General features: G+C 40.1%; 1 protein-coding gene across 16 annotated transcripts in view; it reads left to right on the top strand.

Moving 5' to 3' along the window:
• Pard3 (par-3 family cell polarity regulator) overlaps positions 1-19,144 on the top strand; it is a gene marked incomplete at its 5' end in the record, with an annotated part of 355,877 nt that overhangs the window by 16,413 nt on the left and 320,320 nt on the right. For 11 of the 16 annotated variants that reach the window (XM_029570668.1, XM_029570667.1, XM_017801795.1 and 8 more), the window contains 1 exon segment: positions 6,663-6,794. In XM_029570668.1, coding sequence (XP_029426528.1) covers positions 6,663-6,794 — 132 coding nt within the window. 16 annotated transcript variants of the gene reach the window in all.

Here is a 19,144-nt window from a genome sequence, read left to right as displayed (position 1 = left end):
TAAACTGACTCTCTCAAGTTGTCTCCTGACTTCCACATACACATACCTCTCCCAAATGAATGAATGAATGAATGAATGAATGAATGAATGAGTAAATGTAAAATTTTAAAAGGAAGACAAGAGAAATGATAAAGTGGAAAATTGATTTTTTTTTTTTTTACTACAATTGACATGTTAAGAATGTTACAAGTTTAAAATCTTAACATCATGAGGGAGTCTTTGGAACCATATGATGCACAGAGGGTGCAAAAGTGAAATTTATATGCATTGAGTGTTTTGCATTTTGCAATATGGTGTGATTCCTTGTGGTTTTTAAAAAGGTGTTTCGAGTTTCTGCTCTGTAGCTACATGGCATCGTAGCTGGGCTTCCTGTGCCGGCACCCCATGGTAACCACGGAGTAGTGCTCATGCTCACTGCCATGCAGAGGAGTCTGACCAGCAGGTTTCTGAGCCACGGGTGGTTCTGTAGAATTTCTCTCATGACTGTGCTTGGCTTCTGAAGATGTGTGGGGAGGACGTACTTTCACATCCCTGTCCCTGGAACAGATACACTACTCTATAACTTGCTGCTGCCAAGGAGCTGCAAATTCTTATTTCCCATGCCAGTGACTTTTGACAGTTGTTGACAAGAGAGTCCCTGATCACACTAGCCACACCTGTTTTTTCCTGGCTAGGGGAAAAATTTTCCCACCCACCATGAAGCTGAGCTGCTGTTTGGAGCTGCCTCCTAGGTGGAAGATTTTTATAATTAAAAAAAAAAAAAGAAGAAGAAAAGGAAAAAGAAAAAGTAGTTCCTTTCCTCATAGTGCTTTTCTTATATAATCTTTTAGACAAAGTCCTGATTATTGCTTGTCATTAGCACATTTAATGATCATTACTATTTTGTTTTAATGAATCATTATATCAGTACCACTGATAATTTGTTTTTTGTTGTTGGTTTTTTGGGGTTTTTTTCCCTTTTTCTTTTTTTGACACAAGGTGTCAGTTTGCAGCCCAGGCTGGTTTAGAACTCACTATGTAGTCCAGGCTGGCCTCAAACTTACCATGATTCTCCTGTTTCAACCTCCCAAGTACTGGGATTACAGGTATGCACCACCATGCCCAACAGATTTTTGTGTTTAAAGAATTATTTCCAGGCGGCAGAGGTGGCTCAGCAGTAAGGAGTACTGGCTGCTCTTGCCAAGGACCCAGATTAAGTTCCTAGCACCCGCACGATAACTAACAACTGTCCATAACTTCTGTCCACGGGATCTGGTGCCCTCTCCTTGTGTATAGGAGCATTGTATACATGCAGACAAAACACTCACGCACATTAAATAAATAAAGTAAAATTTTTTTAAAAAGAGAAATATGGGCTGGACGTGGTGGCGCACACCTTTAATCTCAGCACTTAGGAGGCAGAGGCAGATTGATCTTTATGAGTTCGAGGCTACTTGAGGCTGCTGTGAAAAAGATGGGGAGGGGGAGAGAGGGAGGGAGAGAGAAAGAGAGAGAGAAAGAAATATGGGGCTGGAGAGATGGCTCAGCACTTGAGAGCACTGGCTGTTCTTGAAGAAAACCCAGGTTCAACTCCCAGCACCCACATATGTGGCAGTTAATGATTGTCCGCAACGCCAATTCCAGGGGAATCTGACACTCTCTTCTGACCTCTGCAGGCATAGCAGGACACAGGTGCACTTACATATATCCAGGCAGTATACTCAAACACATTAAAAATAATAAAATATTTTAAAAGAAAAATATTGTTCTGATGTTTACAGAATTTGTGCATTAATCGTGGAATGAAACAGATTTAAAAAGACATCTGTTTTATTATAAACTTTTTGTAGACTTCTGCAAAAAAATGAAGGGTAGGATTTGATGGTTTGGTTTGCCTGTATTTTAGTTGTGAAATAAAAGCTTGAAAATGATTTTGATTTAAAGTTTTCACTAATGTGTAGTTATAATTTATAAGTGAGTATATATATAATCTAGTTAGGATTGCTATGTTTGAAACTATTACCTGAAAAGACATTTTGAAATGAAAATAGAGTATACTACATGCATTTCAATAGGCAGTAGTGACTAACCACTTTGTTACATAGAGAAATCACTTCATTTGATGTGTATCCATATACTCTCTCCATAAACACAGAACACAGTTTTCATTCCTTTGCTCCCTGTTTCCACTTCACCTCAGATTTAGACAAGATTGTGTAGAACATATCTAAAGTTCTAGAACCTGCATGATGGTAGTAACATAATAAGGGGTATGTTTCATAGGGTTTAAAATTGTTTTTTAAGCCTTTGTACTTAATTGGTAATGGTTTAGATTGCTGTAATTTACAGGTCATTACACATGGATTTATTAGTGACTTTGCCATGGATTAGGAAAACTTATTTTGAAGCATTAATGTCAATTTTATTTTATTTTTCTTATACATTAGTTCCTAAGAGTTCACTGTCTGCTTGCAAAATTACAGAAGTTTTCAGGTACAGTTAAAAAAAACAAAAAAAACCCCTCAGATCTTTCTCTATAATCTCCCTTAATGTGATTATCTATTGGTACTGTGTTGTATGAATTATGTCATAATTGAGTTATATGGAGAAATAACCCACTATTTCTTAGATACAATTAGAAATAATCACATTTACTACTGGCACTGTATAGGTGCGACAGTAAACTGAAATAGGCATATGCCCATGCTAATCGTCTTGTAGTGAAATCTAAAAATTCAGTCTTTACATTTCAGTGGAAATACACTGCACTGAGGTTTGTCTTGAAACCACTTTATGCTATTCTCTTAGTAACTTTCAAAGCAGCTTAGCAAAATGTTCTTTTCATATTCCAGATTCTGAAACCATGTGAAATAGGAAATAGAAAATACTTAAGGCCCTCCACATTAGTGCAGGCTGCTATGTTGACTGCCTGGGTTAAATGTGAATGGTGATCTTGCCTGGGCTTCAGTGTAACAGTGAAAATAGCAACTTTGAAAATTAAATTTTGAGTTAGAACTATATTGAAAATAAAATCAGGGTATCATGATAACAGAAAGAATGATGTGCTGGGAACCAGCAGCTGCTCCTGAGAGAGAGTGGCAATTGACTGGCTTTGAAGAATAGTGAGTTTTTTCCCCAGAAGAAATGCAATTCAAAATTTGGGAAGGCCAGAGTAGAGGTAGAGCAGAGTGTGCAATGCAGGTAGCACGACTGTCTGAAGGTTCATCTGGCATCGGGCATGGTGTGAGCCAACATACATTCTAGAATGATCTGCCTGGGAGTAGTATAGAACTTGGGGAGGATATGGCTGAAGCAAGTGTCGGGCTGTGTGGTATCAGATGAGAGCAGGGATTGCAGTCAAGGAGTACATAGTCTTATAGAGGACTTCAGGTCTATAGGACTTAGGGGCTCTGATGATTGATTGCAGAAGGAGCGGAGCAAAGAAGGATCCAGAGCCCTTTGGAAAGAGCATGAGTCTATGTGGGAGGTGTTTGGTTTGGGCTTCCTTCTGCCTCACTGTCTCAGCATTCATTGCAATGTTGATGGTTTTGCTCTAGTATTGACTCCACTTCTGTGGCCTGGCAGTTTTCTGAAGGATCAGTCACACCATCATTGGCTGTCACTGTTCATTTCTCTGAAATATAGTTCTAGTTTAAGAGACAGGGTGGGATTTTCAGCCTCTGTGTTCAGTGGTTTGTTTTCTTAGGAACTGGTTATTAATATCTCCATGGCCTTTGACTTGGAAATCATACCTCACCTTGATGGCAATCATTGTGCCTCTTTGTGGATGTCAAGATTTTTGTTCCTAACATACCCACCCTTCCTGACTTCCTTGAATTTCTGTTGGTGTATTTATGGTGTTTATGGTATTTATTTCCTTACTACTTTCTGAAGCTCCTGTAACCATAGATATGTAGATTTTTTTTCTAGTTAAAAAGTCCTTAATGCTAATATTTATATTTGCCACCTGTGGTGGTTTGAATGAAAATGTCCCCCATAGGCTCCTAGTGTTTGGACATTTTGTCCCCAGATGATGGTGCTGTTTTGGGAGGTTTTAGAAAGTGTGGCCATCCTGGAGGAAGCATGTCACTGTGGGGGTGGGCTTAGAGAGTTTTTAAGCCTTGCCAGATCTCCAGTTGCTCTCTTACGTCCTGTGCCTGCATGATGATGTGAGAGCTTAGCTTCTGTTCCTCCTGCTCCAGCCACCTCAGCCACCATTCCTCCCTGCCATGATGGACTGTAATTCCCCTGGAACCGTAAGCTCAATAAACTCTTCCTCCTATAAATTGCTTTGGTCAGTGTTTCTATCACAGCAACAGAAAAGTGACTAATACACCACCAAATTTTAAAAGATGATTTTATTTTTTGTGGGTTAATTCTAATGAAAAGGTTTCTGATTTTGCATGTTGAAGTTTGTACTGATAAATGTAGGTTTTGGTGTGATTTTCAAATGTTATACTGTTAAGATAGATCCAAGACTGTTTTATGCTTGCTGAATTTTCTTGTAGAATTCTGAGGGAATAGAATACTATGTCCTGATCCACAGCTAAGGTCTCCTCTGTACCAGCCTTTATCATATTGCATTGTTTTATTTTTGTAGTATTGGGTTTTTGTATAGTTTTAAAAATGAAGAATGAAGATTAGGGAGACAGCTCAGTGGGTAAAAAAAACCCATATTTGGATCCCCCAAACCCACATTAATAAAAAACTGGGCACAGCAGCACCCATGATTATTACCCCAGTGCCTGGGGAGAAGGAGAGACAGGGGGCTTCCAGGGGGCTCACTGGCCAGTCTAGCTGAAACTGAGCCCTAGGTTCAATGAGAAGATCCTGTGTCAAAAATTTGGTGGACAGAAATAGAGGATGACACCTAAAGTTGACCTCTGGCCTCCACACATACCCCCAACCCATGGCCACATGCATGTGTGTGTGTGTGTGAGAGAGAGAGAGAGAGAGAGAGAGAGAGAGAGAGAGAGAGAGAGAGAGAGAGAATATGAAGAGTAAGAATAAAATAATGGGACTACAAGGATGACTTATTGGTTAAGAGTGCTTGTTGTTAATCTTGTAGAGGACCAAAGTTCACTGAGGGGATCCAGTGTCCTTTTATGGCCTCCAAGGGCACCTGCATACACATGGCATTCACATATATAAACACATACATATACATAAATAAAAATAAATCTTAAAAATGTTCATGGTGGGCTGGGAGTGGTAGCTCACACCTTTAGTCCCAGCACTTGGGAGGCAGAGGCAGGCGGATCTTAGGAGTTCAAAGCCAGCCTGGTCTATATAGCGATTTCCAGCCAGCTAGGGGGCTACAGGGAAACTCATCTCAAAAAGACCCAAAAAACAGCCAGGTGTGCTGGGTGCACGCTTTTAATCCCAGCACTCAGGAGGCAGAGGCAGGTGGATCTCTATGAGTTCAAGGCCGGCCTGGTCTACATAGTGACTTCCAGGATAGTTGGGGCTACAGGCAAACCCTGTCTCAAAAAAGACGAAAGAAAAAAAAAAAAGCTCATGCTGAATATACTTAGGGTTATTATATCATCATTAACAAGGTTATTATGGAGAATATTGTATTTTTCTTAACTTGTCATGCTATCTGAGTTGAACTGAGAATAACATTTTAAATCTGTCCATGTTAGAAATACTTTATGCTTAGTTATTAAACAAAAAAATATTACTTCTCTACTTCATGTTAGATTTGCCCATTCTTCTCAGAAAATTGTAATCCAATTTTACAGCTCAAAAGCCAGAGCCTGGGTCAAGAGAGATGGCTCAGTGGTTAAGATCACTTATTGCTCTTGCTGAAAACTGAACCAAGGTTTAGTTCTCAAAACCCACATAGCAACTCATGACCATCTGTAATAGCAATTCCAGGGGACCCAACACCCTCTTCTAGTCTCCAAGGGACCAGACACACACACACTTACATATACATGAAATAAAATCATAAAAACATTTTTAAAAGTCAGAGCCTATTGTTATAATTTATTATTTGAGAAAAGCATCCAGTATTCTTTGGTGCTCCTGTGGGAAACTGAGAATTAGTAAATATTTGTGTAAGGCATGGTTTGTCCTCACCATTCCAGAATAAATAATTATTTGTCTTTCATGTGAAAGGCCAGCATTTTCCTTGGTATTTGAATTAATCTTGACAGTTAGCTTGTGAATTAGAAAACAGAACAGCCCAGAGACTTTTAAATCTTTTTTCCCAAAGTAATAAAACCTCAGGGATGTAAAGAAAATTTATCATCCTTACTTGTATTCACTGATTTTGATAAATTATTGAAGATATTTTGTACTCATGATATTGGAAAAGAATAAGAGGGAAAATGCCTTAGTTGAAAATGTTAGTCTCTAGAAATACATGTCTCAAAAATACACTTGGCTGAGAAGCTGATTTGGGCTGGACTGTGAGATAGGCAGGTGTTTTGCCTACTTTGTATATCCAGTGTGGCTTTCTCTCCTGCTTTTCATTAAACTTCCTTATTCCTGGCATTCATCTGCATCTCTGAGGTGAACCTGGCCTCAGTGTCCTTAATCCAGTATTTTGTATAGACTTGGAAAAACATTTCAAATATGTAGAATAATTTTTCTTTGACTTCAGAAAATTCAAGTACACCATTAATTTGTGAAATCTGTGTTTTTACAAAGATGCCTTTTTGTTTGTTTTTAAATAGAAAGATGAAAACTACAGGAGCCTCCCAAGGGATCCTGGTGGCTGGTCCAACCAGTTCCAGAGAGACAACACCCGCTCCTCTCTGAGTGCCACCCACCCAATGGTGGACCGGTGGCTGGAAAAGCAAGATCAGGTAAATGTCCCATGTTCTTGATCCTGCATTATTGCCTGGCAGTCAGCATTTGGCTAAATGTGCTAAGTGTGACTTTTTATTGCAATATTTGGAAAAAAACTTCAACAACTTAGGTTATCTAAAAGGTGATAAACTTAATTATAAAGATACAGTTTTGAGCCAGGTATGGTGGTGCATGCCTGTAATCCCAGCACTTGGGAGGCAGAAGCAGAGGTAGATCTTTGTGAGTTCAAGGCCAGACTGGTTGAAAAAAAAAAGATACGGATTTGATCTTATCATTACCATTATAGATCTGAGATACCCATTGGAGAAGCTGCACAGTTTCTTTTTCCCAGAGACCGAGCCTTGTGCCTCTGTAGAGGTTATTTGAAATACTTGCTAGTAGGTTATGTAGAGTGATGTCCTGTCTGTCCTGACAGCTTGCGCTGTCTGATTTCTGATCTAGAATCGTCTTCCTTGATTGAGGCTTCTCTCAATTTGGCTTGAAGGAGACTACACCTGGAAGGAGAAGGCTTGATACTTTCTTATCAGGACAGTTAGTTATACCAGATTCCATTCATGGAACAAGAACCTCAAAAGCAAAATAAGATAAAACTCAGATTGCAATATTTTGCCAGAAGGCGGCACTATTCTTTGGCAGAAGAAGAGGAACATTCTGTTTTATACATTGAAAACAGCATCCAATTATTCTTTGTGCTTTGTTCAGTTAAATATTCTCCATAAGTCCTCTGGGTTCAATGGCCTGATATCCTTTCTAAAGCTTTCATTTCTCTTTAGGTTTGCTACTAAAACTATAATGAGGAGGATTGCACTCTGTGGGTATAGGAATGCAGGGTTAAAAAAAAAAAATTAGTTCTCTGCCAGTTAGTTCTTGACAGTTAGGGCTCACCAGGGTAGAACTGATAGCTGTCCTCCTTTAGAGTATGCTATCTACACTGAGGAGGTCAGGTAAATTCTAGGTTTTATATGCCTCTAGTGGTTCTGTCTTTGCTCTGTTTCCTACTAGAGAGCTTATTGCTCATTACCTGTGTTTGTGAGGGCAGTTATGACCACAGCAACTTTGCCAATGGGAATAAACAAGGGATGGACAGGACAAAGGAGTGCTTTGATGCTGAGTCTGCAGGCTTCTCCAGGAACCAGGGCTGTCTTGTTCTTTGTGGGGAACTGATCTACTTAATGAGATAGGGAACAGTCTTTCCTTCTATGGCGAGCTGGTGGGTTTTACTAGGGTATCATAAAGGAGTTGATGAGTCTCATTAGAACTTGCATTAGGAAGCACTTGGGGTGAAGCTGGACATGGTCTTCAGATTTGGGGTCTTTTCAGTAATGAACTTGCCTTGCTCAGCATGGTCTGTGGCACAATCCTGAGACTCCTCTCGGGAGGTAAAGGACCATGCATATTTCTGAGAGAATCCTTATGATGTCAGTCTTTTGACTTCTTTGTTTTGAACCTTCTCAGAGAAAACACAAAACGATTTGAAAGTGAAATGGTTTGTTGTGTTATTTGAGTTTTTCTGCCTTGGAAATTTTTACTGTAGATTCAGAAACCAAAAAAGTAAGTTTTGGGTTTTGACGTCAGACAATATTTTCAGAAGATTGAATTCCTTTCAATCGTATCATTTTCCCGATTCTGCACCCGGTATTGTTTAATACCAGTAGATCATGGATCACAAGCTGGCTTTGTTCTTGTTTCTTTACACTTTATTGCACTAATAAAATCCACATAAGAGGGATACAAACTTTATAAACCTCATGATTGGAAGAAGTTAGGGGCAGAAAGTAGAGGGATCTGAAGGAAACCTTAAGCTAATTGGGAGTCTGCCATTTTCACTGCCTTGTCTTGAACAGGCCTGAACCCAATTAGCAGGGGCAGCAAGAAGAGGTCTAAGGCACCTTGGGCTGCTACTTTCGCTCTGTGCTGGGAGTAACTACCCTGGCCTTTGCAGAAAACCTGTGTTTTAGGATTCTTTCCATCAAGGAGAACTTTACCTAATTGGCAGAATTGCTAAAGAATAAAAACTATCCTAAATGTTTGATGAAGATACAATTCTATCAGCTTTGTCTTTTCCTGGCCTCAAAGGAACCCCAGCACCCTGGGGCATGCCTCAAGTCTCACCCATGCTCTGTGCCTGTGTGGGTGCACATTTTTTAACTTGATGTTGTAAGCTGGTATGTTCCCTGGGCAGGCAGGCTGTGGCTGCTGTTTGTACACTGTTAACCACAGTTGCTTTTTTGCACAGATCCCCTTATGTATGGGAAAGTCTTTCTTTCCTTTTCTCCCCAAGTGCTTACTAGTCTTCTCTAAATTAAAAAAAAAGAAAATTTAAATAGGGCAGGGGATCTAATTTTATGTAATTCTAGAACTGTTCAGATGACATAAAGGAAAGAAGTTAGTTTCCAGAGTACGAAATGATCTTACTTCCTTAATTACAAAATTAGGAAATGGCTCACTCAGAAATCTGATTATAACAGCTATGGACTGGCCAGTGAGATGACTCATGGGTCACAGAACAAAAACAGAGAAGCGCTGTGGAAATCCAGAGTAGGAATAGCCAGCACCCTATAGTGATCACCACCATTCGTAGGAACTGAGGTTCAGTTCTGTGACTGCCAAAATGTTGATTGAAAAAGTTCAAGCTCCTTGTCTCTAAATCCTAAAATTGTGCTGTTTAAAGGGAAAGGGTTTTATTACTGTTATTTCCCAGTTTGCAAAGATTCGCAGAATTTGTGCAGAAGCAAAACATAATTGTGTTTTTCTCTAGCATTACCTAATGAAGAAACTTAAAACCATTAAGATTGTTATAAAACTAAATTAAGCTTTTATTATGAAACTCCAGAGATTTTACTTCATAACAGAAATCTGTCATATTCACAATAATACCAAGAATTAAACCCAAAATAACCTTCTAGGAGAGCTGTCTTCTCGCCTGTTGGTATATCACAGATCACTTTGTTGTGCTTTGATAACAAATGGCTGCTGTCACAAGGCAAGTTTTAAATGATTTGCTCCAGAATGTAGTGATTGGTGGACTCCATGTGTAGGTGCCATGCTTTATTTTCCATGAACCCTACGTATTTTCTGTTTTTATCATCAAAGTTCCGTGGACTATAGCCATCATGGAGAGCCGAGAAGAATGAAGCCCCGATGACATGCTCTGCTGGGGATACCCTGCTTTCTTGGGGAAGCCTTTCTGGCCACAGGCAGAGCCACTTTGGTTGTTTTGTTTTTCTCCTGAGAAAGAAAAGGGAGCATTCTTACTCGTTGACGTGTTTAGTAACAGAAACGTACATTGAGTTTGTGAAATTTGTATCAGCACTGGAAATCTGCCCCTCTGGCAAGCAGACCCCATTCTGACCCTTAGCTTTCTGGCTATGTGGCTGTTAGGAAGCAAGAACTCTAGACTTCACCTGTACCTGTCCCAAGTAGGGATTGACACTGTTCAATATCTTTGGGCTTTGTTCATATGACATGAAACAAGTTCAGTGTGGACCCAGGTCTGCTCTCCTTTCTCTTTGTTTTAGGCAAAAGTAAGTTTAATGATCGGTTGCACCTCAACCACTATGGAATATTTTTTATCTTTTTAGAAAATACAGTTTTATGGCAGAGCTGGAGCTGGAACCCAGGGCCTTGTGCTTGCCAGGCAAGCGCCTTGCTGCTGAGCTGCAGTCCAGCCCCTGGTAACTGATTTTATTGTCTTGAATCTTTTCTCCTCTCATATTGGAAGTACTGTTTGGTATGCTGGGCTGACTCACTGTCCTCTCTGGTGTATTTCTAATGCCTTCACCCTCCTTTCAGAATTGGATTCTTACCTCTATGGCATCTTATCAGAATTAGAATAAAATTTAATCCTTTAAAATTATCTTTTTTTTTTCCTGAAGAACATCATCTGATATAAGAATGAATATTATGTTAGTCTTTGTGCCCACTTTCCTGTCTCCTTTTGTTTTGTGCATGTTTGTGTGATTGTGATAGGATTAAATATAAGGGTTTCATTTATGAATATTTGACTATTAGGTAGGTGCCCTCTGAGAGGTTCCGCTCCACCAATTGCTGAGCATATGGGTCTCTGTGATCTGAATGGAATTGGAGATAGCTGTCAGTCATTCATTTGTCAGGTTCTGTTTTCTATCTATCCATCTATTATCTCTATCTATCTATTATCCATCCATCCATCCATCTATCTATCAATCATCTATATATCTATCATCTATCATCTTATTTATTTTGGATACAGTCTCTGGCACTAAACTAGGATGACTCTGAACTTCTGGTCCTCCTGCCTCTATTTGCTCAATGCTGTGATTACAAGTGTGCACCACCACGCCGAACTTATATAGCACTGGGGATGGAACCAAGGATTTCCTGCATGCTAGGCAAGCAAACACTGTACCAACTGAGCCCCATCTAGCCTCTGTTTTTCCTTTTTCACGGCCGTTGTTACTGCTTCTTGCTTCTTCTTTGACTGATGGAGCTGAACACATGCAAGGAACCAGCAAGTGATTCCAAATTTCTACACAGCAGAAGCATCTGTGGTAGTGTGCAGGGTAAAGTAACCCTTGTGGGAATCTTAGTGTCTGCTTCGTTTTTTGCTTGTGAATACTTCAGCTGCAGTCAGAGAGGTTGAACTTGCATGGTAGATAAAGATGTGTTTTTGTTTTCAATCTGATCTTTAGGGGCCTTTCCTTGTGTTCCTTTCAGGCAGCCCTAAAGTCCTTTTTTGGAGCTTGGTGATCAGAAGGAGGAAAGACTCCTCACTCCATGACCTGTAACCCGTTACTCCTACTCATCTGCATCTTACTTGCTTTTGATGATTTGTTACTTATTTTTGTGTTTTATGAAGTAAAGAAGTTGCATTTTAGCCTACAGTACAGTGTTTTAGCTACCTATTTCCAAATGTTTGCCTGTGGAAACAGAATCATTCACAAGACATTTTTGTTGATATTTTTGGGTTTTGGTCTTTTTGAGACAGGGTTGCCCTGTAACCCCAGCTGACCTGGAACTCAGTATGTAGACCAGGCTGGTCTCTATCTGACAGATATTTACCTGTTTCTGCCTCCTGAGTGCTGGGATTAGAGGCGTGCACCACCAAGCCCAGCCTCACAAAGAGATCTTTAATTTGGGGGTTTTGGGATCTGGAGTAGGTGTACTTTTTGTGTGTGTTTTGTTTTTCAATCAGTTCTTATATAGGCTTTTCGCACCAACCGGGAGCTTGGTCATGAAACAGCCCTGAAAAGTTCCTGTTTTAAATCTTAAAACATTTTGTTCAGTGCTTTTGTTTTCTGCCACCTGTGTGCCATGTAGCATTTTTTGCTGGCTCTGTATTGGGGGGGGGGTTGTTGTTGCTCTTGTTGCTCTTCTACCCCCCCCCCACACACACACTGCGATGAAAACTTTGTAAATGCTCTGGAGCACTTACCACTCAGCGGTCTCTATGTGTGCTTTCATATGGCAATCTCTTCAGTTCTCAAAAGCAATTCATTAACTGGTCCTCTTGTATTTTAACTTATTCAGCTTATAAAATAGAAGTTTATTATAGAATCCCCTCAAATGTCCTGACTCACCTGAGGATATGTACACTGCCCCTCCTCTTAAGAAACACTGGCCTCTGGTATGCTCATGCCTTTACTTCTCTCCTGCCCCAGGCTCTGTATCAGCTGACCTCAGCTATCCAAAGCCTTGCTGTTTCCTCTGCCAGCCTCCACTCCTCACAGTGTACATGCTTGAATCCTCTGTCATGTAGAGAATCCCTTGTCAGATGCTTCCTCGGGCCTGCATTCTAGACTGGCAGACACCACTCAGCCTTCTGCTTTGATCTGCTTGCCACTCTTTTCCTCTCATTCCTTTAGGTGAACTTACCTTTGCTTTTCCCATGTCTGCAAAATGGCCCAGGCACTGTCCTAGCCATGTCTGCAGCAGCTTCTAGGAAGCCTTCAGGTATTTATTTGCCAAAAAGCATGTTTGAGAAATTTGAAGGAAAGAGTTCATGTAGTTCCACACTTTTCCGATTTCATGTTATGCTAGTATTTCATGTGTGAATTATAACAACAATTTTGTAATGCTATAGGAGTGATACTGTGGTTTTTATTATGAGCTAAAAACTGCAGGTATTCTGGTCCCTCCCCCCTTCCTTTGTTTCCTGAGACAGGGTCTTACAGAGCCCCAGCTAACCTCGGACTCCGTATGTGGCCTGGATGACCCTGAGCTTCTGATCCTCCTGCCTCTATCTCTTGAGTACATCATCACACCCAGCTTATGTGGCCTGCAGGATAGAACCCAGGGCCCCACAAGTATGCTAAGCCACATCCCCAGCCTCCAAAGCTGTAGCTTATAGGTGAACCAAGGAAGTTATTGAATACTAGGGTGCACACATTTGTAAATTTTAATAACAGTCATGCATTTACATCGTTGATATTTGATGACATCGTTGCTTGTCATACAGCATCTAGCTGTGACAGAAAAGACTGGAAAAGTGTTACAAAGGAAAGGAAGACTAAGAGCTAAGGGGAGATGAAAAGTAAAGCCCTTTCCTGCTTGGAAAATGGAGGTGTGAGGGAGAGAGCTGCCTTTCTTATCTCAAGTGTAATCTGTGAGCTTCCTCTGGGAGTGCCCCTAATTGAACAGGGATTTAAGTGCTAAGTAGCAAACCATCAGCTGCCCCTGCCCGTCCCTCTGTGTCCTAATGAGGTCTGCTGCTTGAGGGCTGGTCCTGGTTAGCCCTGGGAGATCCCTGATGCTGAGAGCTTTGCCAGGTGGTGGGGTGGAGATGAGAGCTGCTGGGACCCAGTCTAGTGAGATTTTTATGGGACCAGAATTAAAAAAAGAAAAGGCCAAAAAACTGTCCTAAGCCCAAAACAACTTTCAGTTTTGTTAGCTCTAAAATATTTACTTAAATAGTAAAACGTTTAATTATCAAGATCATATTAAATTATTCTTTATGCCAATAACTAAAGTGACGTGAATTTTCTGCTTAATTTGAAAACAGTATTTGAACAAAATATTTGATTATGTTGCATAATTTATAAACATTTGAGTTGGATATAACATAGTTAATCATCTCTCCTGAAAATGCTGTAAAGTTTGTGTTTTAGCGTTCAGGGTTTTCTTCATTCCCATTAGAACATAAATGAACAATTCTATTCATCATCTGTGGTTGCAAGCTGGGAAATGTTTTTTTTCTTGCTTGTAGGAACAGTGTATTTTTGGTGGTCACATGCTCAGTATATGTAAATTCCAGATACTATAAATTCTGGAGTAGAATTAATGTGTTGTACATAGGATATAGCCTCTTGGGATTATTTTCTCTATTCAATTTCCTGAGTAAGATTTCATTTTTGTGTGACAGTTTGGTAAGATTATATTGAGATTTTGAAGTTATTTTATTTTTATTTATTTATTTTTATGTCTCTGAGTGTTCTGCCTGTGTGTATGTAAATACACCTACGTCTGTCATACCATGCCCATGGAGGCCAGAAGAGGACATTGGATCCCCTGGAACTGGAGTTATGGATGGTTGTTAGCTGCCATTTGAGTGCTGCTAGAACCAAAATACGTTGTCTGGAAAAGCAGCCAGTGCTTTTAACCACTGAGCCATCTCTTGAGCACCTCTTTATTATTATTATTATTATTATTATTATTATTATTATTATTAGTTTTAAAGGCTTTTTAAAAATAAGTTTATGCTTATGTGTCTGTGTTTGTGCATGCCACATGTGTATGGGTGCCTGAATAGGCCAGAAAAGGGCATTAGATCCTCTGGAGCTGGAATTACAGGTGATTGTAAGCTGCCAGACTTAGTTACTAGGAACCAAGCTTGGGATCTCTATAAGAGCAGCAAACAGTATTAACCACTAAGTCATTTCCCTAGCCACTGAAATTATTTTCTAATTGAAAGGAAATACTCATTGTACATTATAACATTCCATAAAAGCTTCTTAATTGATTCTGATACAGAAATGATCCACATCAGCTTTAAAGGAATTTTTGTTTCTATTAATGTTCCCTCTCCTTATTTATTGTTCTAAGCATCCATTGCACAGGTAGGTAGGTGAGGCCTAGGGCCTCATTACAATTAGGGGTTTCCCCTTTTTTTTAATGGAACACAATACCGTTTAATGGACAGTGTAGGATAGGCATAGACACACTTTTATCATCACTCATATCATTGTTATTATTTTTATTTTATGTATATGAGTATATTGCCTGCATATATGTAAGTGTACCTGTGTCGTGCAATGCCCACAGAGGTCAGAAAGTGCCATCAGATCCCCTGAAACTGGAGTTATGAGCAATTGTTAACTGCCATGTGAGTGCTGGGATTCGAACCCGAGTCTTCTGCAACAACAGTCAGCGCTATTAACCACCAAGTCATCTTTCCAGACCCTATTGTTATTTAATATGAGGTCTCATGTATCCCAGGCTGACTTAAAACTCACTGTGTAGCTGAGGATGACCTGAAATTCCTGATAAAGTCTCATCAGTGCCTCAGCCATTTCTTTGTTCCTTTTTTTTTTGCAAATGTATGTTTTATATACACATATTTCTATGGATGTTAGCATGTATGTGGGCACAGGTGTGTGAGTGTGTGCACATATATGCACATGCATGTGGAAGCCAGAAGTTGATACCCGTGTCTTCCTAGATTGTTCTCCACTTCATTTTGCTAAGGCAGGGATTCATGCCTACAGGGCAAGTGCTCTATCTACTGAATCATCTTCCCAGCCCCCATTAGTTCTTTTTTAAATTTTCCTTTCTTTAAGTTTTATTATTTTTTATTTTTCTCTCCCTCCTTCCCTGCCCCCCCCCCACCTTCCACATGTGTGTAGGCCAGAGAGTGTCAGATCCCTGGGAGCTGGAGTTACAGGCAGTTGTGAACTGCTTGATTTGGGTGCTGGAAGCAGAAGGCAGGTCCTCTGGAAGAGCAACAAGCACTCTTAACCACTGAGCCGTCTTTCCAGCCCCTTAATTTTCATTTTTGAGGCTTTTAGCTCCTGTTGGCCTCAAACTTGATATGTAGCTGAGGCTGACCTTGAACAACTACTAATCCTCCTGCCCCATCTCTGAAGTGTATTTTTAAGATGTATTTGAATTTTGTACAGGTAATCAATTCATAGTTTGAAAGTTGGGCATTACGTAGGGATATGAAAAACTGGAGACTCTCCCACAGCCACCTTCAGTTGCCTAGCTCTCCTTCCCACATGCAGACACAGGAATCCTACACAACCTTTCAAATATGCTGGCATCTCTTTAGTTTTTGGTTTGCTTGGTTTTTTATTTAATTTTTAATTTTTTATTTTTTAGTTGTGTGAGTGTATGGCCTACATGTATGTAAGTGCACCCATGTCATGCAATGCCTTTGGAGGTCAGAAGAGGGCATCGGATTCCCCTGGAACTGGAGTCACACATGGTTCCATACCACCATGTGGTGCTGGGAATTGAACCCAGGTCCTCTGCAAGAGCAGCCAGTGCTCTTAATTGCTGAGCCATTTCTCCAGCCCCATATTTTGTTTTTGAGATAGCATCTTACCCACAAAAATGTGGGCTACCACACTAGCCCCTTCTTTTATTTTTTTTATAATCACAGTGTATAGTGTTTTTTGCTTTTTTTTGTTTTGTTTTACATGATATATTTTGATGTAGCATGGCAGTCTTTCCATCTAGGTGCACAGAGTGAGCATTGCCCCATTTGATACAGTCTGTGTCACTGTTTATGGATAGACTGCTGTTAACAGACATTTAGAAAGTTGGCTAACTTTTGCTGTTGCAAAAATAAAATGCTACAGTAGGTAACTCTTGTGTATGTCCGTGTACCCTCTGAAATAAGTGTGTAAGAATGAAATTGTGGCTTATTGTATGTGCTGTGACTTAGGATGTTGCCAAACTGACCTCAGGAAACACTAAGACCAACTCACCCACTAGCACTGCCCAAGAGCATCCATTCAGTCCATCAGAGCACAGTGTACTGTGGTCACCACATCACATTGCTCCATGGTTACTCCCCCAAGAATCCTAAGTGGGGATTCTCAGAGTGAATGTTTCCTGCATGAATCATTGATAATTGATAATTTAAAAGGATTTTAATTTTTTTGTGTGTTCTCATTGGTGGTTCTGGAGATTGAACCAGGGGATGTATTTGCAATGGCTAGGTCAGGCTCTAGCACTGAGCCCCATCCCCTGCACCTCAAATCTTTGTTAGTGTTATTGTTAAAAATGTATAGATGAAGGTTGGGGTGTATTTCACTTCTTGCCTCACTTTGAAAGATTAATAATGTTTGGAGAATATTAAATGCATCAATTTGCATAAATCAAATTGGACTTTTGGTGGAAGGTTTTTTACCTTTGACTTGCACGCACGTCATTTTCATACTTAAGAGTCACAGACATTTTTCTGTTTTCAACAAAATTGTTCTTTGTATCCCCACACCCCCATTCCTGTCTGTTTTCATGTTTGAATCATGTATTTGGCATTTTTTCTACTTTTAATTAGAACTGTGCTTTTTTTCCCCTACCACCAGTCCTGACTGCTATCAGAGGACAGTACTCAGTTATTGTTTGGGGTGTAATTTGTTTAATAAATAGGAGTGTTGTTAACTGGAAAAGGACAAGACTTTTTAAAGGCAAATGACTCATTAAATGTTACTTTTTGAGAGAGATGAGGGCACTCTGTGGCTTGAACCCAGGGCCTTGCACTTATTGGGGACACAGTCTGCAGTTTAGCTATGCCCAGACCCATATAGAAGTTTTAAATTAGGTCCTCAGTATTATTTTGAGTACATAAACTCTGTGTGAACAAATTCAAAAGTTTTCATTCCTCTTACTTTCCCAGTGTGTAATGCTATCTTTATCTCTGTGTTAACAGGTTTTCTGTTAGACTTCAGACTATGCATTGTATAATTGTGTGGAGACCATGTGTTTTGAAGATTTAAGCTTTAGGGACTGGTACAGTCTTTTTGCCAGCTTTCCAGTGCTTTGTATCTTGATTTCCAGGATTCATTGAAAGGGGCTCCTCTTGAGGCAGAAGATGAACAGGTCTCTCGGAGACCTTGAGAGTTTTGATAAGGAGATAGTAGAGTCTCACTTGTAACATTTCCTGAGGGATGGTTGGCAGTGTGTTCTCTTCCTTATCTGCTGTGAAGACCGGACATGCTTTCCCTTTCTCTTATGTTGGCTGATAACAGTCTTGTCTGGGATGGTGACCACACTTGTCATCCCAGCACTCCAGAGGCTCAGGCAGGAGGATCTGGACTTTTATGGTAGCTGGGGCTACAGAGGGAGACTCTGCCACACATCCAAACAAACAAAAACAATTATCTGTCTCGAGATTAGTCCTGGGATATTTGTGGTTGTGCAGTGTTCTTGGTGTTGGTGCTGTGTTCTGTTTGAAGCTTGAGCTCTGTCAGCCCCAACCCCTTGGTTCTCTTGTCTTATCCTGTTCTGTTGTTTGGTGCTGGTGCTTTGTCCCACCTGCATCTTCTAGATTTGGATTCTCTGTGTTGCCAGCCATACCGAACCCATTCTGGCCTCCACATTTTCTTGTCTTTGGACCTCTGACCTTTACTATACTGGCTACATCTTCTCCTTTCCTTTCTGATTCCCCGTCTGCCTTCTTCCCACAGTTCATTATTCCAGACATCATCCTGGTACTGTCCCCAACACATGACCTCACCTTGCCCTTCCAAATGGAGCACTTAGGAGCAACTTGCTCCTCTCTTGTCACAGCTCTTAGTGGACTTTAACAAGGCAGGTCTCTGTGTTCCTCTGGGTGTTTGCAGTTGTTTAGGTTTTGAGGGGAGCACTGGCTCTTTTTCTAGTACATTGACATGTCAGCTCTGACCATGCTTTTAATGAATACATTTATTGTTGAGAAAGGTCTGCTTCTAATTTGTGTATCTGAAAATATTCTTCCCTTTAAACATTTTATAGCAAACATTTTGATTAAAAATATCTTATTTCACAAATAATATGTATTTTCTTAAGTTAAATATGTAACTTTATAAGAATATCTTTTAGTTTAGATTAGAGAAAGTTTGAGTGAGAGAGGAATGTTAGTTTGATTTTATCAGCACAAATCTCTTTTTTAAGTCCCTAAAGGGGCTAATTTTCATGAGAACTTTGTATGCTAATCATAAACAGACCCAATTCAGCAATACTTTGTAAACCTTTGAGACTTCAGCATTAATGTCCTGAACTTTGAGACAGAGAAACCTACATTTATGTGGTTTGGCCAAGAAAAATAGGTCTCAATTCAAATGAAAATAATGTACTTAAGAGATCCCCCCCCCCGCCATTTAGCAATGTGTTAAACTCTTTCACTAATTGAGTTGTCTAATATTGGACATGATGCTGGCATTTG

Source organism: Nannospalax galili, unplaced genomic scaffold (genome assembly GCF_000622305.1).
Source record: "Nannospalax galili isolate Female #2095 unplaced genomic scaffold, S.galili_v1.0 scaffold123, whole genome shotgun sequence".
Lineage (NCBI taxonomy): Eukaryota > Metazoa > Chordata > Mammalia > Rodentia > Spalacidae > Nannospalax > Nannospalax galili.
This window is presented reverse-complemented; position numbering and strand designations above follow the sequence as displayed.